Genomic DNA, 25,462 nt, shown 5'->3' on the forward strand with positions numbered 1-25,462 from the left:
AGCTTTTTTCTGAATGCCCCAATAAAGTAGCCTAAAGATCGGACAATTTTATAAACTTTTGTAAACCCAGCCAGAATAATCACAACATAGGCTACAACAACAACAAAGCATCCAATGTGCAAATATGATTTAATACGTAGGCTACTAAATTCAAAACAGCATAAACTCCGGCACAACCTGCATATTTTAAACGCTAAAAAACAGTTCCTTCCCCCAGCCACCAGAGGTCTCCCCCTTCTGAGTGCCACAATTTAATTGAACGCACCTTTGTTTACTGCTTGTATGTTTAAGTAGCCTCGCTCTACAGTCACCTGTAAGTAGGCTAATGATATTGCTATTACGAAATTCTGAATCACTTCAATGCCATATTAGTTTGTTGTATTCGTGTTTTTACCTTATTTTGATTAGTTTGCCTTCTTCAAATTGCTTTTGACTCTGCCTGCATTATTACTATGATTACTGCATTAGCATTTTACTATTTCGCTAATTTAACTCGCTGCAACGGGATTCTCACACTGTGACAGTCCGAACATTGAAAATGACCATTAGCATAGCAAATAAATCACTGAAATAGTAAGATACTGAATCACTACAGAGGTTATTGTTGTAAGCTGTGGTATTTTCCTTTGCTTAACTCTCATGTATGTTTGATTGATGTTATGGAGGTTTTATGAGATGGAAATATGAGCATAATATTTTCCAGCTGCAGTTTTTGCAATAGTGTACACCTTGCTCATTGGTATTCAGAAGAACCTTCAAATTCTCTCCTCATTCATCTCATTAATTGGATCATCTGACTGAAATTACCCCCATCAAAAAGGAAATTATCCTGTAAGTATGTTGACCAGCTGTCATTTTTCTCTGCCAGAACAGTAGGCCTATCATAAAGATGATGTTTTATATATGGGACAGAATTCAGACAAATCCAGAAACGTGATAAGGGTTTCAAATATGTTAACCCAAAAAGAAAGCATATATATGCTTTCAGTTAAAATCTTTTCACTCATCTGCAATAGCCAAAACCACAAAGCTCACTATTTTGAATACAGATTGAGAATTTACATGTAATGACCATGTGCTGCATATAGAATACATTGACGTTTTGAAAACCTCTATAATTTTGTCATCTATATGTAGTACAGTATGTGTTTGTTATTGAATTGGTATCAGTGTTGGCCTGAGATGACCTCTGAGTAAAATATGTATTCTTGCTTATTTGTTTGTTCGACAGCCTCCATGTTGCATTGTAAAAGTACTGCAGTCATTATTCAACATAATTTCCACATTATATACGGTATCAGACTGCATTGAGGGAAACAATGTAATGAATTGAATTGTTACAAAATTGCATCGCAAATGAATTTAGACATTTTTAAGCTTTCAGGAGCGATTGGATCACTGAGTTTGAGGCAAGCTTGAAAATGCCGTTTCTGCATTATTCATTTATTGTTATGAATTAGATGAAGATTGGTAAAAAAAAAAAAAAAAGTTTTCAAACTAAGGCTAAAGATAAATTTAAAGAAGTTATAAAGCTTATGTGCAGTATGCGATTTTCATTACAGTATGTGCGAAAGCAAGCATGTGCATCAGGGCTTGTGTTTATGCATTTTATTTTTCTATTTTGTGTATGTAAATGGATGCATAAGGACTAAGATTAGGGTTAATTTATTCTAATGACAAATTCAAATTTTCATTATTATAGAGTAAATTCTGTCTTAGTGTTTTGCTTTTAATCACTCATGTTTGTGAGATAGTGGTGTGTTAAGAATGAAAAGTTTGCTCTTGGAGAACTTTTAATAAAAGAAAAGTCTGATTAGACAAGATGACTATGTTTTAGAGATTATTTTGTATTAAAGTCAAAGCTAAAACTGTCATGCAATCACTGCTGTTCTATTGAGTGAATGCAAGTGAGTGTGTGCGCACATTTGTCTGTGTGTGAAGGGGGGTGTGTTTTATGTAATGTAGCATGGTCTGTTTGGTAACAAAAGTGGTGACACTGAAAATTGGGTTACCATGGAGACAGAATTTTCCCACTTTTTTTGTGCTCATGACAGACTCGTGCTAACCTCTCTTCCAGTTCTTCTTTATTTCTTAATTCCCTTATTTATTCATGAAGTTGTGCATATTTCTTTTGTTGCTGTTGGCTGTATTATGCACTAACTTGGCTTATTTTGTCTGCGTTGGAATTGGAAAAAGCAGATGTTTGTTTGTAGATGTGAGATGAAGGAAATGTAATGATGTGTTGTGTAATCTAAACAGTCCAAGGAAATGGGAGAATCTTCATTAGTCAACGTGAGCTTGTGCCGGGTGCCAAAGCATGTCATTTGTGTACAGCTCTCTCCTTTAAAGAAAATTTCATTCGTAAAATTGTTTCATTATGAGCTTTTTGGATAATTACCTTCGACTCCTTTTAAGTCAATTCTGGGCTTTCATTTAATAAGCATTTAATAACTCCTAATTTGACACAGTTTAACTCTGCATTATACACACAAATAAGTGCTTGTCTTTGAGTGATTCATATTAAAGATTGTTACAGATTCTCTGGAGCTTCAATACTGCTTCCATACATACACAAACAAACCTGTGTTTTCTAATTAGACAATTAATTAATTGAATGGTTAGCTAGCAGAAATACCTTCCAGAAAACGTATTTAATTTTTGTTATGGAGCACTGCTAGCATCATTCTCTACTGTTTGAGCCACAGGAATGCTTATGTTCAGATTTTAGATTTGGCTGCTGTAAACTATTTAAAGTGGCCCTATTATGCTATTTTAAAATTTCCTAATGTTGTTTTGGACTCTCCTACAACAGGTTTACATGCATCAAACGTCAAAAAACTGTTTAATTTCCTCATAATATACATTCGTCAGATGAATCAATCTCTCTAAATCCCGCCTTTCCGCGAGTTACTCTGCTCTGATTGGCCAGACAGCTCAGTCTGTTGTGATTGGTTTACCGTGTACAGCACGCAAGTCGAAAACAAAAACGCCCATTGCCATAACAACGTCAAGTCTGTGTGTCCTGAGGCTTCCTACACCGTAAACTAATGACAGTAACGAACAATGACATCGATTTTACCATATCAATGTGAGTGACGAGTCCGATGATGAAACACTGGATGAACTAGTTATTCAACCCGAACCTCCATCGCAAGGACGACTCGAGCAGGACGTTTCTCACTACTCAGTTTGAGGTACATTATGAGATGTTGCAACTGTAATTCCTCACCATCAGCATGAACAAGTGCATGTACATCAAACAAACCGATTATTTTACTTGTACTAATTTATTTAACGAGTATTTTTCTAATATATTGCGGTGAACACGTGGAAACTGTATCAATAATAGTGCATGTATGCAATGTATACATTAGCCGAGCTCTAGCGTGAATGACTGATGTAACATAAAGGTTGGTAAAACAAATCTTGCTCCATGCTTAATCTTTCCTCAAAGTAGTGAGAACGACAGACAATCTGCATTAATAGACACAGTTATAGGTAATAGTGGCCCACAACTGATTAGCAGAAGTATTTCAGTAAGACAGTAATAATGTGAGTTAACCAGTTAGCAGGAGACCTAGACAATATAAAACTCAAAACTAAGTATTTTTAACACCATCTTTCAAGAGCAAGCGGTTTGCGAATCCTGCATTGAACTCCGAGATTTGAGAAGCAGTCGTCAGTGAAATAAAGGGAACACAGCAAAAGTTTAGGATTATGCTGCTGTGATATCGTGGTAAAGATGAATTTTAACCACTGATTCTTCACATGCTCCTCCTTGGGCAGTGAAAAAAAAAACTGGCTTTACCTTCACATTGTAGAGCACAGCGTCTTCTCGACATGATGCTATACAGTATCCACAGGAATCAGCTGCAGGTTTGAGTTTTCCCTGGTGTCTGTGCGCGCAATAAGTGGGCGGGCAATATGCTAATGTTTCGTCTTGACGTCACAACGAAACGGCTTATGACTCGTTTGAAAAACAATTCATTTCATTGACTCAGAGTCGACTCTTACTTTTGAAAGACAATAACTTTATATATGGTGCACTTTCAGATTTAAAACTATGCAGGATGTTTCATTCAGTTAGAGCTATGTTACACACTACATGAAAGGCCATTTTCAAAAATCCATAATAGGAGCTCTTTAACAACTTTTAGCTGTTCTGATGTGTTTTCTATCATGTATAAACTGGAAAAAAAGAAAAGAAAAATCTCTCTTGCCAAAGCAAATCAGAGTTCCCTTTGAGCCATGGATTTGCATTATTTGCTCAAGCAAGCAGATAATGGGCATAGGTTTCCAAACTTAGATACACAGACATGGATAATCACAATGGACCTGCTGTTACAAATGGTAAAGTTTATCATCTTGAAATTTGTTCAGTGGACTGTAAAACGTCCTTTTCCTGCCTATTCTGAAACATGATTGGCCGGCTGAGGAAGACAAAAAACGCTGGGGGTAACAAATAGCAGCAATGCATTATGATATGTGAATGTATAAGTTTAGATACATCAAAACTAGTTTATAGAGGTTTGCATGCTTATATTCAGCAGTACATTAAAATCAATGTAATCAATGCAGGTTGTCAAAATGGGTCATTTCTAAATAAGAATTAGTATATAAAGGTCATCTAACAGGGAATGAGTCATTATAATGCTTGTAAGGACGAACAGCAAGACTGAATGTTCCTGAGGCATATAACTTGTGTAAGCATGTCTGTGTGTTTGTTAAATGGTATGTTAAATGGTTTTGTAGTGTTTGTTACATCATAATCAAGTATAGTTTTCTGGTAAACATAGTAGGCTGGCCGGACTGTGTTGTTGAATAGCAGTATAAAGTGCTACCAATGCTTTCAAAAATCATTTAAACTGACCTAAATATTTAGAATAAGATTTAGCCATCTCTATTGGAATATAGAAATGTGTCATTATTCTAAATGTGTCTATGCAGGGATGTTGTGTAACTAGTTTTTTCAGGGGTACCAGTGGCAGTCCTGAAATTAATTTCAATATGGTAAAGTGTGTTAAAACATAGGCTACCTAAGAGTATTATACTAATTGACAGCTAAAGGAATAATGCAATTAGGCTAAATAAATTTGTGCAGAAGGTGCGGAATAAACTTGATGAATTCTGTGTAACTCTGCTGAACTTTCTGTGTGCTGGCATAGGTTTTGTGGGGTTAGACATGACCAGGGGCTGAATGACAGAAACATCCTCAAAATCCAATTGAATTTGTTTAGTAACCATGGTAACTTCGCTTAGGAAATATAACTTTTGCAAATCTTAAATCAAGAATTAATATAGGACGTTTTTGTAATACAGCGCCAGAAGACAAACACTTCTTCTGAAAAACCCAGCAATGCAGCTTACAAATATTTGGATTTAAAATCTTCTTCTTGTCTCAAAAATCTGAGGGGAAACTTGCCTTCTGTATATCTATACTTGTCCACACTGTCATAATCTGAAGTTTAAAAGACTTTAAATAGACTTGTCAAGCAGTTTTCATTTGACTGGGTAAATGATCTTAAAGCATAAAATCATTTGATTTAATTGCACGAGTTGGGGATCATTACGGCTCCCATGGATTTCCTACAGGGAAAGTACACAGATGGGAGCGTCTGACTCATAACGAACCACCAATTTTGGCGCAAACGGAGCAAGCTCAAAATCAGCGTTTTCATTGAGACAGACAGGAGTCGGTTCGTTGAACTGTTTTGCTCTCTTTAACACGTGGATGGGACATGGTTTTGCAACATCGAGAGGGAAAATGAGTTGTTTACTGAGGCGTCGTGTGATTGAGAATTTTCCACAGTTTTGACGCGCCCATCATGCGCAGGGACTGTTAATGGCGCTCATTATCATTTGACTGTATTCATGTGTGTGATGTGGAGAGAGAGAGAGAGAGAGAGAGAGAGAGAGAGAGAGAGAGAGAGAGAGAGAGAGAGCGAGCCTCAATCTAACATCTACTTGATTCATGGAGTGTGCGTCTGAGAGCAATGGTCTGTAAAGTTGGGTGGAAATATGAACGAGCATAACCAAATGTTTTTCCTCAGATAAGAGATACGAATACAATCCGTCTGCGTTTACAGATAGAAAATCAGTTTATATACCCCTCTAAAACGTATATGTTTACGTTTAATTACAGGTGGCGAGGGAAGAGAATTGAGTTGAATTTGTCGCGGAGCGCGTGGGAGGCATTGGCCAGTACAGTCTGAATTCCGCGCTGAGATGTTAAGGAGCGTACACGCGCTCGACAGTTTGCCATGATGTCTCGAGTTCAGTCGATGGTGTCGCAGAGGAATCTGTATCTGAAATAGATATCATCCCTGCTTTCGACGTTTTAACGTTTGAATACGGCACGTTGCAGTTTTCTCCAAAAGGATGCGATATTGACGGAATCCCCTCAGAGGAGACACGCGGACCTGTTCCTCTGCGGAAAGCGCTCGAGACCCTGAAATAAATAACATACATATTAGGGTGAAAAATCCATGTGGTCGTTTTATGTCGACTAAAACATTGAACGTATTTTTTCTTCCCCTTTTTCTGGTGAACCTCTGCCAGGAATGGACACGGTAAACACAAGGGCACTGGTGGAATTACGCCGTTAAGAGCGCTGAACTTGACGGATTTGTTTATAAAGAAAAAAGAGCAAGGTTATACGATGACGAGTGAGAACACGGTGTAATTCCTGACTGGTATTTTGGAAATGTATAACCAGGATATTCGGTAAGTTGTTCTCTTTTTACTTTCAATAAAAACATCAAAGACCCTATTATTCACATATTGATATCCTTACCAAATGTGGGTTCGCTCTCTCATTCAAATGGGAGTCGTTGGATCCTGCCGTTGACAAAATTCGTCGGCTTATTTTCGTGATGGGAGAAATTATTTCAGCCGCCTTGATGCGCAACACCTGCTGCGCGAGCGAGCGCCCTACATAGAGACAAACCCCGCGCGCGCGTGAGGGGAATACCACACCGGCCGTTATTTAAACACACCAGGTCTCACCTTTGCATCGCTGACTAAATACATTAGAAGCTCACTGATGGGTATTCTTTCAAACACGCTTATGTGGTATTGGTAATGTGGCAATATATAAGCATCTTTGAGGTTACTTGGTTCTGTGCGGGGGACCGTTACGCTTCCACGCAGATCAGTTTGCCCACGAGCGAGAAGTTATTGAAATGCACTAAATAATGAGTTCTGTCATGTTTGTTAACATAGTGTAAGGATTTTGGTTGACTTTCTTTCAGAACATTGAATACTTAAGCTCCTGTCAAGGTGGTTCGCCGAAGGTCTGAAAAAAATGCGCCGAGAAACGCGCCTTCTCTGTGAGGAAATCTTCGTGGATAACATTCACAAGACACCGGTCAGTTTCACAGATGGCACATTTCAACCACGGCGAGTCTTCTTCACTGACACCTCGTGACACGCAAGGTAAGATACGTTTTAAATATTGAACGTTTAGTAATTGGTGTGAAGCAGCGGACAGGGAGATTCGACAGGGGGCGCCGTTGTTTCGTGGGTTCAGTCTAAATGGGGAATGAGGGACTTGCAGATTTTGGGTGCAGTCACGTTGTCCAAGCACATTTTTGATGTTTTCCTCTTGCTTACAGGACCAGTCCTGAAATAGTCTTTCCTGCTTTGGAGGATATAAAATTAGGAGCTGAAATATATCAAAACCGCCCCCTCTCTACCCACACATGCATGTATAGAGACACTTATGCACATCTTGAAAAAATGACCTTAACTGAACACCCAGACATAAAGCAATGCATTCTTACATTTGCTATATTGAGACAACTCTTGTTACGCTTTAAGCTGGAAAAATAATTTACGCAAGTACTCAAACATACACATGAGCACTTGACCAATGAAATGCCCTGTTGAACATTTTTAATGTGCTCTCTTGCTGGTAACAAACCTCAGGACTCAAGGGGGCAATGGAGCTACCTTCAAAATTTTGTGCAATTAAAAACTAAAGTTGCTATAAACATACTGACTTTAAACTTGCATGGCAAGATTCTTTTCAAACTGTTGCTTCGGCATGACAGTAGTCGAGAGAGAAAACTAAACATAAAACATCGAGTAATCAGTGGTACCACAGTTTTCCACAAATTTCGTAAGCTTGCATGGCTAGAAGTGTCTGTGTTCACATATTTAGGTAGAATATGTTTAGGCCTTAAACAGAAGAATATATGAGCATACGTGTTGGTCAGAGAAAGAGATAGATGGGGGAGGTGGACCTAGTGCAGGTGCTTATTTTGAGAATACTCATAACTGTTGACCCCTCCGCCTTTCCACACAGTCAAACTCAGAAATCCACCCACAACCTCCCCATTCGCCTGCGTAGAGAAGTGATCTCAGCGGTGATATTCTGCTAACAGAGGAGCCGATCTGCACTTCGCACTTTACGCTGTGGTTTTGAATTATGAAATATGGGCTGTGACAGACCATCAAAACTGTGGTTGGTACTTCCAGGCATATACTCAAACTTGACTCGTACAAACACTCCTATTGGCAAGATGTTTTTGGCAGCGTTGCTTAAATTTTGATGCGTAAAAAGCCATGGGTCTGTTTTGTATGTCAGCGAAACGAACTGTCTTTATTTTGAACCTTGGCTGGTCTTCAGTTGTATCCTGCAAGCTTAGGGTGAAGGTGATGTCTAATGTGACTGAAAACATTACCGTTTGTCTTACAAATCTGACAGTTGCACATGCAGAAGCAGTGAACGAGATGCAGATTGATGCACTACATTTGCAAACACTAAGTGCTACTCGGGGTTAGACTTAAGGGCATGGATGCTTTGCTGGGGATGAGGATGCCAATTACGGATGTTAGCGAGTATACAAAATGAGAAAGTTACAGGGACAACAGAGCACAATTGCCAGCCTCTGGAATCTTTAATGCATCCATTGAGGCATGCACGACTTTTTGACTTTCACAAACTACCAGTGCAACCATCAAAAAAGCAATTAGGCAATTATGTGATTGGCACTAATTAGTATGCTTCACAATACAGCTAAATGTTTTAGCTGTCAGAAGCTAAAACCTCTTGCTATCTCCAATAAGTGTTTGCCAACAATTGAAAACGCATCAATAAATTATTAGTTTGTCAAGTGTTGCTAACTAGTCTTGCTTCATTTATTTAAAAATGACATTGTAGGAGGAATTATATAATACACTCTCAGAAAAAAAGGTACAAAAGCTGTCATTGGGATAGTACCCTTCAAAAGGGTTCTAATATGTACCATTTAGGTACTAATATGTACACGTTTGGTACCAATATGTACCTTTGAGGGACTTAAATGCACTCTTTAGGTACAAAGGTGTACCTTTTGAAAAGGTACCGCCACAGTGACAGCTTTTGTACCTTTTTTTCTGAGAGTGTACATCAGCCGATAACAGTCATCCACTTTTTGCTGTTCCTGTATTGATGTAGCGATAACATATAAGTAATAAATATCAGTATACTTAATTGTGACTTGATATACAGTACGCCATCTAAAATTACTTTAAATAGCATTTTGCACAGGGATTTTCCTTTTTATTATTATGCACGCTGGCTTGTTACATAATTTTAATTAAAAGTCTACATGGAATATTTATAGTAAGTTTGTCACATTGAAGGTGATTAAATTGTAAAAATATAATTTAGTTATTAGAATTATATTTGTTTTATATAAATATATTATGTCTTATAGAAATATACATTTTATATTTTTGTGAAGTTGAAAACCCTATTAAATCTCAACTACCCATTTAAGCATTTGCTATATATTCAGTGTAACTTTTCAGGGTAAGACTTTTTCTGTTAAGCTGTGAATTTATGAGCTTCTGTATTAAGCTTTGTCCTTTGTCGAGGACTGGTGATATAAAATGGTAGTATTTGCAGAAGCTGATGGCAGCACATTCTTATCACATCGTTCATTGCTGAGCACACCAAGCAAACTCCCCAAATTCAAGCTGTTGAGACTGTGGGGTTCATTTCATTGAATTGATTTTTGTCATGATGATGAGGATTGATTTTAAATTACATGCCCTGGCACACACAGTATATTGAGAGACAAACTGACACTATTTCATGATGCTATATATATATGTCCTGTTTATGTCAGTGTGCCAATGACATCCTCAAGCAGACTTAAATAAGAAACAGAATATTTGACTATTTTTATCATAAGATAATTCTCAACATCAGAGTACTTTTTCATCTGTGGTTGGTGGCTGCCCAATAGTCAGTGAATGAAATGGAGGCATACATGACTGATGACTGAACTCTAGGGATGAAGCAGGTGTATCCAGTGACATTTCTGAGAGTGAAAAGTTCAGAGTGAATATGATCAATTTTGCTATCAAAGCATGTCTGATAGCAGACAGAGTATCTCTACCTTGATGAAAGAGGCCAAATGAAAAAATCTATATTTTTTAACTTTGAAGGATTAAAATAAGTCAGTCACTCACTCTTTAGTTGTTCCAAACCTGCATGGTTTATTCTGTGTAACACAAAAGGAGTTGTTTTGAACTGTTCACATTGCTGTTTTCCATTCAGTGAAAATGAAAAGGAATGGGTGCATATCGACTTTTCAATTGACCACTGTGAGTATGTATGGACTTACCATTATGTTGTTTGGAATAGAGCTGCTATACAGGAATGCATCTCCTTTTGTGTTCCACAGAAAAATAAGTGGTATGGAATTCCTCCATTCTGAAGTTGACTTTTACTGTACATTCAATCTCCTGAGATTGAACCATCTTTGAACCACTGACATCAGTGCACTTAAATTTAACCATGTGTAAGCTGTTCTTTACTCATGAAGTTATAATGCACTCCAGTTAGTGCATGGTGTCATCAATTATTACTGTAATTTAAGAGACCGCTACACTAGCCATCTGGAATCATTCAGGCATCAAATTTCGCCTAGAATCGTAATAAACTATTGAAGAGTCCTATCAATTAGACGGGCCATTTAAATGCAACCACGCTGACAGTACATCAGAGTTAATTGCTAATAACTGAGCCACTGTTCCATTTAACTGTTTAGACTAATTGAAAAGTATTGACTTGAAATGATTGAGTAGTTGAACAGAGTACCACGCCATCTTAACCTTTAAAAGCATGTCTTCCGCTTTCCAGACCCCCTCACTGAATCATTGCATGCAAAGTAATAGGCCGGATGTCATTTATGTCTGTGCGTTATCTGATTTTGGTTCTAGTTTAGATCTAGTAACCTGTGATCTGATATCTGAGCATGTTTTGGATCCTTCTAAAACTTCTCATCTTCACAGGGGCTGAAGCCAGGAATGATGGGAGCTGTAGTCTGGTTAATGGTCTTATGGGCTTTGCTGGGTTGGTCGCAGGCTGCAGAGAAGCCTCCATCCCTGAGTGTAGCTGTGATACTGGGCCAGACCCCCACCGTATCCGAATCAGCCCTGCGTCCGGCTCGTGGGATAGGTGCGCCTCTGGAAGTGACTGTACTCAGCGTCCAGGTGAACCAGACGGACCCAGGAAGCATGCTTACACACCTGTGTGAACTCATGTCCCGACAGAGACTGCACGGGCTGGTCTATGGAGACGGCACGGACCAGGAAGCAGTGGCACAAATGCTGGACTTTGTTTCCTCTCAGACTTCCATGCCCATACTGGGAATCCATGGCGGCTCTGCCATGACCATGGCCGAAAAGGTAAGCGTGCATTCCTCCCTGGCTGGCTGTATGCGCTTTATTTGTCATTTTTATTTTGCTTAGGCATTTACAGCAACCCACCGCAGAATATTTCATCATATCTGGCATCAATCAGGTGTTTTCCACCAAGGCCTAAACAGAAAGCTTCATTTCAAATATTCAGTGCCATGTTTTGGACTGTCTAGCTGTGTGGCATTAAACGAGACACAATTCAGATACCTGGCAGATTTTCTTTATCATCATGCCATCTGCATCAGATATAGCCTGATGGATTGCCAGTCTTTCTGCCACTGTCCCTCTGTCTGTCTATTTGTTTCTGCAAAGTTGGCGATGAGCTGTGTTTATAGCAAAATCAATAGCAGTTGTGTGGGTGTGACAGAAACCTGTGGCCGGGTTAGTGACAGATCTGCCACAAAGAGTTTAGTGTTGAAGCTGAAAGAGTTTATGATTGCACATTGATTCACTGATTCTTTCATTTTTTACATTAAACGTTGTTCATATTATTAAATGGATACATTTGACTATTAGGCTATTACTACACATTGTTCATCCACATAAGCTGTAGGAACTTCTTGTAGGCGACCATGTCATCCCGTTGCATCATCTGGCTGAGTTCACTTCAAACTACCCCTCCAAAAAGTGATTTGATAATTTTAGATGAACGCACGGTCTCTTTTAACAGTGATGAAATAACCACAGAGTTAGTGGATTGTGGTATTCTGTTGTGCTTAGGAACGTTTCTCGCTTAAACCAGACAGTGTTTTGGATGTTTTTTTGGATTTTTTAATTCTTCAGTTAATAGATACTTTTTAAGAGCTGCTTTATTTATTTTTTAAACACAGGGTTTTTCCTGCATTGCAAATATTTTGCTGGCCGTCAAGATTAATATTTGTCCGCCAAAGATTTATTTGATAATTTAATGTGATGATATCTGCCGTTCTGCAGTACTGGCACCCGCTGATAGCCGCCTACTTTTAAAAAGCTCCCATGAGTGTTTGTGTAAGCTCTTTGTGAAGAGTGTCAAAGGTTTCTATTTTCAGTGTGTTTCTGCAGCGTTGAGCAATGTAGCCAATCACAGACATCTCTGTTGAGCTCGTAAACGCAATGGTCAATCAGATGTTTTAAGTTAGTCAGAATCCGCTCAAAATGATGGGGTTATTGTTCACCATGAATTCTGCACAATCTTGAATCCTTTCACTATAATGAACAAAGTATAAACACAATGTCAATAAGAGATTCATTACACAGCTTCATTGATTATAATGGCAAATTAATGGTGATCTTTGTTCGCTTTCTGCATATAATATATTTTTCATGCTGCTAACTACACATTGCAAAGTTTCTGGATTGACAACCGTATTTAAATGAGCAATTGAATACGGCAGATCGTGAAAGCCATAGCATTGTACGGAACAAAACAATCTGATACTATATCTCAAATGATCTTGGCTGCATTTCCCGAAACCTTCTTAACGCTACGTCGTTCTTAAGTTACACCTTAAGCTGTACTTCATCGTTAATATGTGTTTCCCGAAACGTTCTTGGTTAAGTATACCTTCTGTAAGTCACACGTTCGTAAGGTTGGTCTGGACCACTCAAAGTGTAATACACCCAGACAGTGTTCAGTTAGGCTAATTCAAGTGTTTTCATGCAAAGAATAAAATTGTCATTACACTGATTGTTGTTAGATTTTTAATTATATTATCCAAAGGTACATCAGCTGGCAAACCATTAAAGGCTTAATAGTCTATTTAAAGGGAATGATTGTGGTGGGGACTTTGCTCAAACTATGGCAGCGATACAGCGAATAGTTGTTCTAAAAGACGGCGCCGTCTGCGGAGCGCTTTTAAAGGCCAGTGAAAGCAGACTGTCAGTTAAGTCCTATTCGGACGCTAATTGTTTCTCATGGGCTCGTACGGTATTTTAAACATTTACAGGGGTAAGTCGGTGATTTTAGTGCCGTCCGAATCCATAATGTCAGTGTTTTTTCTCACCCAACCCGCGTAAAAATCCCTGGCCAAATTAGTACCTACTGTTTTTTGACAAACAGGTCGTGTGGTAATTTAATTGCCGTCTGAATCCACATCTCTGAGTTTATAAGAAGAGATTCAAAATTCACTGTTTAAATTCCTTTTTGATCACTGCCGAGCACCGTACGTAAGATGTACACTTTTATTACTGAAATGCTGGAAAGTATTTACAAGAACAATACTTCATTGCAGAGCGAACAAAAATGGGAAAGAGAAGAAAGCACGTAAAATTTGAAATGTTTATTAGCCTATGGCAACAAATAGGGCTGGGCGATATGGAGCAAAAATATATATCTCGATATATTTTGCTATATCTCGATATACGATATATATCTCGATATCTTTACAGGAAAAAGAACCCCCCAAAAACGACTGCAAAAACAAATATGCCAAATACCACAAAGTCTTTTTTATTGAAGTGCAAAGAGGTAGGCAGTTCACATAGGAACAAGTGCTTCTGCAACATTTTTAAATAATATATTTTTTTTATTCTTTTTTTTTTATAATTAAAACTAACATCATCAAGTATGATATTTTTTTACTTTGAGCAATTCTGGAGCTATAATTGACTCTAGGAGCATATAAAACAAAACAGCTCCTTGGAAAAAATTTAATGTAATATTGTAGTAGTTATAAATAAAGGTTTATTTTAGTTCAGATTAACATTTGAGGCAATTGTATTCATAATGTCAAAATAAAACCGACGTAATGTTACTTGAAGGCATTACAGCCTACTATTCCTGCCAAACCTCCATGGTTGCAGTAAGTGTTACTACAGTAAATCCATGGTGAATGTTGCTGATCTGTGGACACTATAGTTCATTCATGGCACAATGTTTCTCCTGGTTTCCACGTCAGCGCTGTTTGATCTGTTAATAACGGAGAAATGTGAATGTTTCTCACTAGATCTCGCAGCGATGTTATTACTTCTGTGGCGAATTCAAATGCTTTCTTTACTGGATCTCTTATTAGTGCCGTGTAGTAACAGTGTCGCATGATCACGATTGGCTCGCGCTGCACTGGTCCAAACTTATAAACGGTCCTTCAACCACATAATAACGAGCAGTTTCGTTCCGCTTGCATTACGTTTGCCATTTGATGTTGGGCAATGTTGTGGTCGCGCCGGCGTCTCTTACATTATGAGCGCGCTTGCCACAAGCAACGCGCCTAAATTTGAAATAACGACATTTTTATAAATATAAAAAATATATCGATATATATACGATATGTCAAAATCCATATCGTGTTTCCATATCGTGATATCCATCGATATCAACCAATTCAGCACCCCCGCCACGGACAGCACCTGGTAACATCGTACGTAAGAAGGTGTATCTTAAGCAGCTTCCTAAGGTATGGTTCGGGGAACACGCCTAAAAATGGTATACCTTTAGTTAAGTTACACCTTAAGAGTCTTAAGGCACTTAAGGCGCTAAGAGGCAACGTTATCGGGAAACGCAGCCCTGTGCGTTAAGACTTGGAGTTTTAGAAAAAGTGGCAGTTCTATTATTTTGCACTATGTAATTTGTAACTTTTTTGTTCACTATATTCAAATCAGTCACTCTAATTATTATTTTTTTTACTTTAAAATGTACATTCTTTTCTAAGCACATTTGTTTTATGATCTGTCCTGGCAGTGATTATTTTTTAATTCACAAATAGGATGAGATAAATTAATATTACAAACTGTTTTTTTTTTTTTCTGATTTATTGTCGGTGCTGGGCTCGCAGTTCACCTGGGTAGGGTACTTTTTACTGTGAGTGTGGATGATCATGTTTATCCGCCGCCACCGAAGACCATTTTTGACCCAGGAGGAAAAACCCTGGAACAGTATTCTCTTATTGTGTGTATGACGAGTTGTTTGTGATGGCAAGTATATATTGAAAGGTGTTTAGAATTCATAAGGTTCCGATTTTTCATTATCTAATTTCCTCCGAGCGACATCCTCCAGCTCCAGCTTTGACACATTAGGCCTCGGTTCTGCTGTAGAGTTTGGAGGGTAATAATTGAAGAGACTCTTCAGGAGGGAAGCGCTGCTTAGGGAGTCAAATGCTGGGGCTGATGTGAATGAAACTCAAACATTAAGAGGCCCCCTGCTTGCTGTTCCCACTACGCTTCTTCATCCCTTCTTTAAATCATCTCCCAGAGTTCCTTTTGATACTCAGGCATTGCTGTATTGGCTGTGCAATAACATGTCAAGCACAGTGCATTTCCAAGTCTGAAATAAACAGAAATATAAAGACACATTCACCACCAGATATCACAATATCACAACTAAAATGTATTTAAAATAACTGTTTTCTATTTTTATACATTTTTAAAACGTAATTTATTCCTTTGGTGGCAAAGCTGAAGTTTTAGTCTTCAGTGTCACATGATCCTTCAGAAATCATGCTGCTCGAGAAACATTTCTTATTACTCTACTATGCGGCTTAATATTTTGTAGAAAATGCTCAACATATTTGTAACATTTTTTCCAGGATCTTTGAATATTTCTTTGATGAATAGAAAAATAAATAAATAAATATTTTAATCAGAAATCTTTTGTAACTTTTCATGAGTTTAATGCATCTTTGCTGAATAAAAGTATTCATTTCTTTGAAATAACTATATTACTATACTTTTGAATGGTAGTGTACACAAAAAAGCATGTATGAATTTCCTCGCATTCAGTATTAAAATATCAAGCCAAATGGTATTTGTAAACAAATACAGTAAGCCTTTTCTCAGCATTTATATCTCAGTTATTTATATAATATCCTCTGACCGTTACATCAAGGTCAGCTTGTGAAGTTTCTGGTCTTTCAGATCAGACTGAACAGAATGAAACCGCTTCAGTGTCAATTTAGGGTAAATGTGTTAACTGTGTTAAATGTTATCCTGTTAGATATATATAATTGAAGTAGGCTACTGTGTAATGTTTGACATTGTATAGCACAATCCTAAATTGTAACTTTTGCATGCATGATGCTATTAGTTTCTACATATAATATTTGTTTTGTCAAGAGTAATTTTTTTTCACAAATTGTACTTAATGGTGAAGGTAAAGATTATAATGTTACTATACTGTCGGGAGTATTGTGAAAGTGGATTTTGTGAACTCTGGCTGCATAAACATTTACGTAGGCTAAATGATGTACATTAACTATGATAAGCACTATTTATCAGTAGACCCATCACACCGATTATCAGCTGATCTCTAACTGCAGCAGCTAATATTACCCTGTTATGTGGTATACACAATTCTGGTGGTTCTCATCAGTGATGCGCGGGTCAATGTATAAACAACCCGCACCCGACCAACGTTTTCAACTAACCCGCCCGCAACTCGGACCGCAAAAAGAAAAGTAGAAAATATTGTACCCGACCCGCTTCCTGACCCGCATTTTTGGACAGAGCGCAGAGCGGCATTTTTAAAAGGACGGAGCGTCGCCCTATTTCCCGCTCCAATTTCGCTCCGCGCACACCACGATTCTGAAGCATGCTCAGTCAAGCCTGACTCAGTCTTACTGTTGATGACTGCAAGATGGATTCTATTTTAAGTCAAAACTCGGCTCAATAATGGAGTTCAAAAAGTAGGCTACTTCAAAAAGGAAAATAAGAAGTCACAGGTATAGGCTACTATAATATAAAACTAACTATAATGTGGTAGAAGAAAACGAATGTGGAGACATCATTCCAGTCAGTAAAGATTCATTTTGGAATCTAAAAAGACACATCTCTCGTAAACATGCAGTGTGATGTGAACACGCTGGGAAGAAAGCAAAAGGTTAGCAAATTGAATATGGTAACCTGTAACAAAGTAAATTAAATATAGCGTAATATTCAAACAATTGATACAAGCCCATTTAAATTTTAATCCTGCGCGCTGCGCAAAAGTTCAGTTATAAGAATGTTGGCCTAATAGTTAGGCTAATTTAGCCTACTTTTAAAACGTTAATGTATATTTTTTCATATAAATAAATTATATATATTTATATAAATTTTATTTATATTATTAGGCCCATTTATTCGTTTTATTTTACAGCAGTTTGTGTGTACAATGGATACGCCCATTTAAATTTTAATCGTGCGCGTTGCGCAAAAGTTCACTTATCAAAATTCTGGCCTAATAGTAGGCTAAATTTACTTTTAAAATTTGTATGTAGGCTATATTTTTGTTTATATAATTGTTATTTATATTATTAGGCCCATTTATTCGTTTAATTTTACAGGACTTTGTGTACGTAGGCTATATTCCTTCTTACATAGGTCTAATTTGTAATTTGAAATAAAACATTTCTATTTGAAAAATGTTGTTGTTGCTCATTAGTTCTTTAGGAGGTAAGGCTGTGGTCTAAGCTAAAAGTTATATACATGTAGATTTATTTTTTATTTTTTGGAGCGAGCGGGGGGCGATTTGAGTGGAGCGCGGAGCAAACTGCGTTGAGCGCTGAGCGATGATGAGCGGAGCGGCCTGATGTAGCTTTGAGCGGGGGAGCGAACATTTCCGTGAGCGATGATGAGCGGAGATTCTCACCGCTCCACTCCGCTCATATGCTCTCTTGGACTATATAAATTACAAAGGTTTAATTGGCATCTTTATTTCAAACGACCCGACCGACCGCGACCCGAATATCATTAAAAATATTTTTGGATGACTCGTAACCGCGGGTAACCGCGGGTGACCGCAGGCACCCGCTCATTTCGGATCAACCCGCGCATCACTGGTTCTCATGTATATGTACATTGATTATAAATTTAGGCCTATATACAGTATTTGAAGTGTTAAAAGTGATTTTTCATTCCTAAATGAAGATTGTTTACATCATTTACTTGGACTCATGTTTTTACAAACCTGTATGAATATTGCTTCTGCAGAACACAAAATATATTTTGAAGAATGTTGGTAACCAAAGAGTTTTGGTGATCATTAACTTTGCATTGTGTAGACATAAATAACACTGAAATATATTTTTATATTCCACAGAAGAAAGAAAGTGATTCATTTTGGATACATGAGGGTGAGTAAATGATGACATTCACCCGGATTAGTTACCCCAAACTTAGCCGTTATTTTCTCACCCTCATAATTCATAACCCCCCCCCCCCCCCCACCCCCATGAAACACAAAAAGGAGAGATTTGAACTAGAAGGAGTTGGACAGGACCACGTAAAGATTATTCAAAATGTATTCTTCAGTGATCCATGGACAAAAAATAACAAGATTTTAGGTTTGGAATGTCTTAAAGGGGACCTATTATGCCCCTTTTCACAAGATGTAAAATAAGTCTCTGATGTCCCCAGAGTGTGTATGTGAAGTTTTAGCTCAAAATACCCAACAGAATTTTATTTACAGCACGTTTAAATCATAATTTTTTGGGTCTGTGTAAAACGCACTGTTTTAGTGCTTCTCCTTTAATGCTAATGAGCTGCTGGTCCCTGGCACAGGGGGCGGAGCCTAAGCAGCCGCAATCAGAGCCAGAACAGGGAAGATGATAGTAATAAAACAGACAGTCACAGTAATGGTGTTCATTTCGACCATAAAAATGCCTACAGAGTCAGAGAATATATGCTGTATGGAGTTGGAACAGGTATAGTTTAGTTTAATTACGATTATAACCTATTTGGCATTGCTTGTATACACTATTAATGCAAGCCTGCTGTAGGACTCCGTCTGACGATCTGAATTGTCTGAATGATGACACAAAATATACTGATGAGTTTAATAAAGCATCAGTTTTTCTTCAGAAAATCACTGTTAGAGCCGAGTAAACAGTATAAGAAGTGCATAAGTAACTTACATAAATTTCTGTAGAGTTGAGGGAGGATTTTCTTTGAAAACAAAATGAATCCACCTCGTCTTCAGTGGCTGGCAGATTTCAAGAGTAAATAGAGAGAGCTATGTGAATGAATACATCCAGCTACAACACCTTCAACGCTTGGGAGATGCTTCGACGCTTCTCGTGAGTGCATTGATGCAGCAATGGCTGATGTGTACAACTCGCATTGAACTCGATCAGGGCGGGTCTAAGTTATAATGGCAGTGTCAGTCAACACTCGTGGGTGGGGCCTGTGGCTTTAGTGATGTCACTAAAGCCACATTCTGAAAACAGGTCGTTTGGAGAGACTGCTTTTGATTTATGGGGATTAAAAAAAAAGGAGTGAGTGGATTTTTATCACTATTGGCTGGTTGTGTACACACTGCCAACACACATTTATGTCCAAGCACCATACAAAAGTGAATTTTGCATAATAGGTCCCCTTTAAATTTTTGAAAATGGCTGAATTTTTGGGTGAACTATCCCTTTAAAATGTTTCAGAATGGCCTTTATCTCTCTATAGTATTATACATCCTTTCTCTCTTGTAACTCTGTGTCTCTTGGGCTGCTTTGATCAAGTTCAACTGCTTGTCTTTTTTGCTGTGCACTCATGGGGGTGCGTAAGTGTGTTTTGAGAGCATGTATGTGAGGGTCCTGGAGGATGCTTCGCTCCGCTGTAAACCCAGGTTTTCCTTCTCACGTTATTAAAAATGAAGGCGCGGGGACGCATCTTTTTAACCATGTTTCCGCCTTCCATGTGGGAAGTAAAGGGCAGGGAGCACTAACGCACACTGTGGGGGCAGGACTGAATAGTATATGAGCTGCTTTATGTGGTTCGCATGTTCAGTTTCTGGAATGAGGTCTGGGCTTATGCGTTTAGGGTCTATACGGTGTGCTTGAGAGGAAGAAAGAAAACAGGAGCAAAAGAAGGAAAGAGAGCCAGAGCTGAAGAGTTAAACACTAAAGCTGTTTTCTGCCCCATTGAAGCTGTTTTTATCCCATCTATATTAGAGAGGTGCATTATGGGAGAAGAGAACAAAATAGAGGGGCTGGCATATATTAAATATGTAACATACACTTACAGGCGGACGTGCACACATGCAGGGTCCTTTTCTTTTTCACTTATCCATCTCCCACACACCCTCAAATTTTCTTGTTATTCATTTAACAATAGACTGAGGTTGCACTGGCACATTAGATCATATGATGTCATCAGCTGTGCCAAAAAAGTGCCTATAAAAAAACACAGTAACACACAGAAAACCCACTTGAAGGGTGAAAGCCAACTCATCCCCCAACAAGCTTATAAGACACTTTGCTGATGTCACCGTGACATTAGTTTGATGGTGTCAGCTACAATAAAACTCGCTGCACTGGCTCAGATCATTACTCCAGTCAGTGTCACACGATCCTTCAGAAATCATTAATAAATATTTCTTAGTATTATCAATGTTGAAAACAGTTGTTGCTTAATATTTTTGTGAAAACTATAATGCTTTTCCCCCTCCATGATTATTTGATGAATAAAATGTTAAAGATACAGCATTTACAGTATTTGAAATATGGTTTTTGGTAGTAATGTATTTTCTGTCACTGTTTTGATCAATATAATGCATCCCTGCTGAATTAAATGTATCGTATCAGTAAAAAAAAAAAATCGTACTGACCCCAAACTTTTAAATGGTACTAAAATATTTATAGCACGGAAATAAAGTTTGGATGTTTACACGTCAAATAGTTGTCAGTCTTTATTTAGCTTAGAACAGCATTCTGTGTCATTTTAAAATACTCACCCAGCTCTTGTTTACACTTTACCTGTGCTCCTGTGTTCCCAAATGCCCCCAAGGAGGGATCACAACTGCTTAAGTGAAAGTCCTGTAAATGCCAAAATAAACTTGTTCTTCGTTATTTTGTGTGATGTATTGCTGCGTTTCAGGCAGACACCACAATAAAGTCACATTGGCGAACCTACACTGGAATCTAATTTAAGATGCTTTAAAAGACTCCGGAATTGGACACAGTGGACAAACGATCTGCCATCGCTCAATACTCTGATAAATCCTGCTCTCTCCCAACAGTCCCGCCTTAATGGCCACCTTGTTATTATGGGCTGTACCAAAAGTGACTCCCAGCTGTTCTTAGGTGCTGTTATAAATGCACTTTTCTTACAAAGATTTGAAATTATATATTAATTTACAGTCGTTTAGTGTCAATAGGACACTGGATAATCGACTTAAGTCAGGTGATAGGAAAGCTCCCATACTATATGTGGCGCTTTGAACTATAGAATCAGACAGAGCTTTACAGGTCTTTTCTTAGAATATAAAGCTTTCAGACCTTTGTCAAGTTTCAGTCTGTCCCTTCTTTTAATCTCTGCAATCCCACTATATGTGAACCGTTCCTTTCCCCCATCTCTCTCTTTCTTTCTTTCTTGTTCTATTTTATTTTCTTTCTCTATCTTTCTTCCTTCAGGGTTTATCAGAAGAGAGGGTCTACACAAAGAATCCCTCTCCCTGGCAGACCACCAACATGACTCTCTCGTCCTCAGTTATTTTCTTTCTTCCTATTCCTCTCGCCGCTTCTTTCCCCCGGGTTGTAAAGGACAATCGGCTAACATGGAGATTGGTGGCTGTGCTCAGGACCGAATGAGGTCATTTTCGCTCTTAGTGCTGCCTTCACTGGAAATGACAGTCTATTTGGGAGAAGAACGGGTGAAACAACTTGAAAAACCTTTGAAAGCAGCTTTTAAGGGGTCTAAGTTTAGACTCCCTGTTCCGCAGACTTCTGCGTTTTGTGCGACACTAACTTTATGAATATTGTATAGTGAAGTAGACACACAGGCTAAATCATTTTGAGTGAAACAGTAACCTCATAATTCCTTCTGTTTTTTTTTTTTTTTCAGATGTGTCTTAGGCCATAGGCTTTTTTTGTGTGTGTGTGTGAGTGTGAGAGACTGACTTATAAAGACAGACAATGAATGTTTGGGAGATTATGCTAATATGTTGAATCTTTTATGCGCATCATCTTAAGTTGCCTTTGAAAACATTAAGTCACTGCTATATACAGGGCCGCTCAAAATTTTGGGGTCAGTAAGATTTTTTTTTTTTCTTGAGAGAAAATAAGAAATAGAAAGATTTCTATTTCAAATAAATCTCAACATTTCCACAAATATATTAAAAGAAATGTTTATTGAGCACCAAATCAGCATCTAGAATGATTTCTGAACTGTTGAACTGTTTTCTATGAAAAGTTATTTTTTGTAAAAATATTTCACAATGTTACTGTTTTTACTGTATTTTTGAACAAATAAATGCAGACTTGGTGAGCATTAGAGAGAGAGAGAGAGATAGATAGATAGATAGATAGATAGATAGATAGATAGATAGATAGATAGACAGATAGATAGATAGATAGATAGATAGATAGGGCTTTTTTCAAGCAGAAAACTAGAGTTATAGATGTTTTGGCAAGCAGAACATTATTGTGATAAATCAGTCAAAGCCATTGTTGGAATTGGTATAGCGTATTTGCATCATTAAACACGTCTGAACATTGGTGTTTACAATAGCACTGTTTTACTTGTGCACAGATGACTGCAACAGCATCGGTACAATTCACAAGTTGGTTTCAAACTCACACTCGATGTGTCAGCATGCACCAGGGCATGGCTTAATGTGCCTTAATGCTTGGTATTTGTCATTGAAATTACATAAATACTTATCCAGAGACTGTGTCTTTATTTGTTTCAGGTGCTATTTCATAGAACAGCAGCAACTTTAGAGAATTTCCATGTTTGGTCATAATGGTCTAGCAGTCATCGCATGATCAAAGACTGCCTGGCGTAGGATTAGATGTAGAAATGTGTAGCTGTTCAAAGCGCTGGGCCACAGTAGCTGTGTGTGGGACTGATCACCCCTTATGATTCACTTCCATACTCTGTCTGTTCAGGCAGGATTGCATTTCTCACTTTTCTATGTCAGTACATTTACATTCTTTTTTTAAAATCAGGTTGAGAAAGAAAGTGGTGAGATTCTATAAATCCATGTACAATTTGCCCATAGTAAAGGAATATGGCAAATGAGACCTCTTTAATATCTCAATTGTTATTCCTAGACATCTTTGAGATTAAATGTAAAGTAGGTGAAGATTGCTTAAGTCTCATTCTTACATTTTCCTTCCTGTGGAAAAAGACCCCAGTAATCTCACATGTACCACCTCAAGAGTTTCAGATGAGATCTCAGTGTCTCAGTCTGATTTCAGTATGTATTCAAACAATCTTTCTCAAAATTTCTCATCAAGAACTGCAAAATTACCAAATTAAGCTCTGTACTTTTCCTGTATGTCAACAATTAGGCGCATTTCCACGGTCAGGCCAGGGCTAACAACGTGCCGGACGGGCCAATAGACCAACATCAAGCTTCATTTCCACTGTCATGCCAGTAGCCCCGCAGCGCTACCCTAAATCCTACCCTTAATTAACATATAACAATGTCTCACAATCTCACCATTTCACCAGCATTGGGCTAGCCGAGTGAAAACTAGCTAGACCTCAAAATGAGCATGACAGAAGCAAACGTTTCATCTTTGCTTAAAGACTTAAGACTCCAGCATCGATATTTGACCAATGATTTACAATAAGAAAAAATTACAGTGACAGTAATTTATTCATTTGTGTAAGGAGTGCACATAAATAATTCTGAATCAAACTGGTATTTATCATTAGCATAAAAAAACACACACTTATTCAGTCGCGCCTGCTTCCATTTATTTGTAATCATAGGAATGCACAAAATAACTCCATTAAGGTTAAGTCCAAAGGCTTTCGCATATAGAAATATATTGATAAAATACCATATGTTTGTCACATTTCTTTAGAAAGAATGATAGTTTCTATTCATTTTTCACTAAACTATACGATCAGAGGAGGTTTGAGCGGTCTCTCCTGTATCACTATACTGTTATCCTTTCAACCAGAGCAACAGAGGAACTCACAGGCAGAAAACAGGAGTTTTATGAGCAACCGGAGTATATTTAATTTATGACCATATGCGGATGCTTTAGTCTGGTATCAACAAAGGCACAGGGAAGAAACAGATGAAACACAAAATTAAATAAATACACGATTATAATCACATATGATTTGTTTACTTTCTTCAAGCTGTCTCTGGTATTTTCTATAATCATAAGTGTATTTATTATCGCAATTGTTTGCATAAGTAGCCTTTAGCATCGCATATAAATATATTTCTGCCTCATACGGTGAACAGAATCCCCATCAGATCACAATCGGAAGTTATTTCAAACACTCGCTGGTGTCTGAAAGGGAGTTTTGAGCTGAAAATTGTTAGCTGGTACCCTGATGTGAAAACAGCAGGGCAGATGAGCAGTGCTGTTGACCCTCTCCTGACTCAGATTAACTCTGCCTTTGTTCATGACCACTTTTCAAGCCTTAGTTGGCCCACTTTGGACCAAGGAATCCGTCGGGCCAAAAACCGCTGGCCGTTGGCCTTGAGGAAGCCCCGGAAGTGACAGTGGAAAGACGGCTGGCCCTGGCATACACACTTACAATAAAAAGTACCCTGCCCATGTGAACTGCAAGCCCAGTACTGACAATAAATCCAAAATAAATGCAAAGAAACAGTTTGTAATAACGTATCCTATTTATTCATGAAGTAAAAAATAAAAACTGTCAGGACAGATCATAAAACAAAGTGCTTGGAACTATTTTATATTTAAAAATCTGAAGTGACATTTAAAAAGTTAGTAGGCTACTTAAATGAAAAACAAAGTAACACATTACAAAAACAAGTGGCAGGTCCATTATTTTACGCCTGCACTTCAAGACTTAATGCACATTTGACATACAGTATCAGATTTTGTTCCATCCATTGCTATGGTTATCCCTGTCAATCGGATTCAATTGCTCATTTAAATACGGTTGTCAATTC

At 38.0% G+C, this 25,462-nt stretch overlaps 1 protein-coding gene across 3 annotated transcripts in view; it reads left to right on the forward strand.

Annotated features, from left to right (window-relative positions):
• Window positions 1–290: 290 nt before the first annotated feature.
• grin2ab (glutamate receptor, ionotropic, N-methyl D-aspartate 2A, b) overlaps window positions 291–25,462 on the forward strand; it is a 104,220-nt gene continuing 79,048 nt past the window's right edge. The window contains exons 1-4 of one of the 3 annotated variants that reach the window (XM_079896361.1): window positions 291–313; window positions 6,559–6,723; window positions 7,251–7,434; window positions 11,287–11,682. In XM_079896361.1, coding sequence (XP_079752487.1) covers window positions 11,302–11,682 — 381 coding nt within the window. In that variant the 5' untranslated portion in view covers window positions 291–313; window positions 6,559–6,723; window positions 7,251–7,434; window positions 11,287–11,301. Of the gene's footprint in view, window positions 314–5,742; window positions 6,724–7,250; window positions 7,435–11,286; window positions 11,683–25,462 lie in introns of those variants that run through there. The other 2 variants (XM_079896362.1, XM_079896360.1) reach the window with 2 other exon arrangements.

This window comes from Squalius cephalus (assembly GCF_949319135.1).
Source record: "Squalius cephalus genome assembly, chromosome: 2".
NCBI lineage: Eukaryota > Metazoa > Chordata > Actinopteri > Cypriniformes > Leuciscidae > Squalius > Squalius cephalus.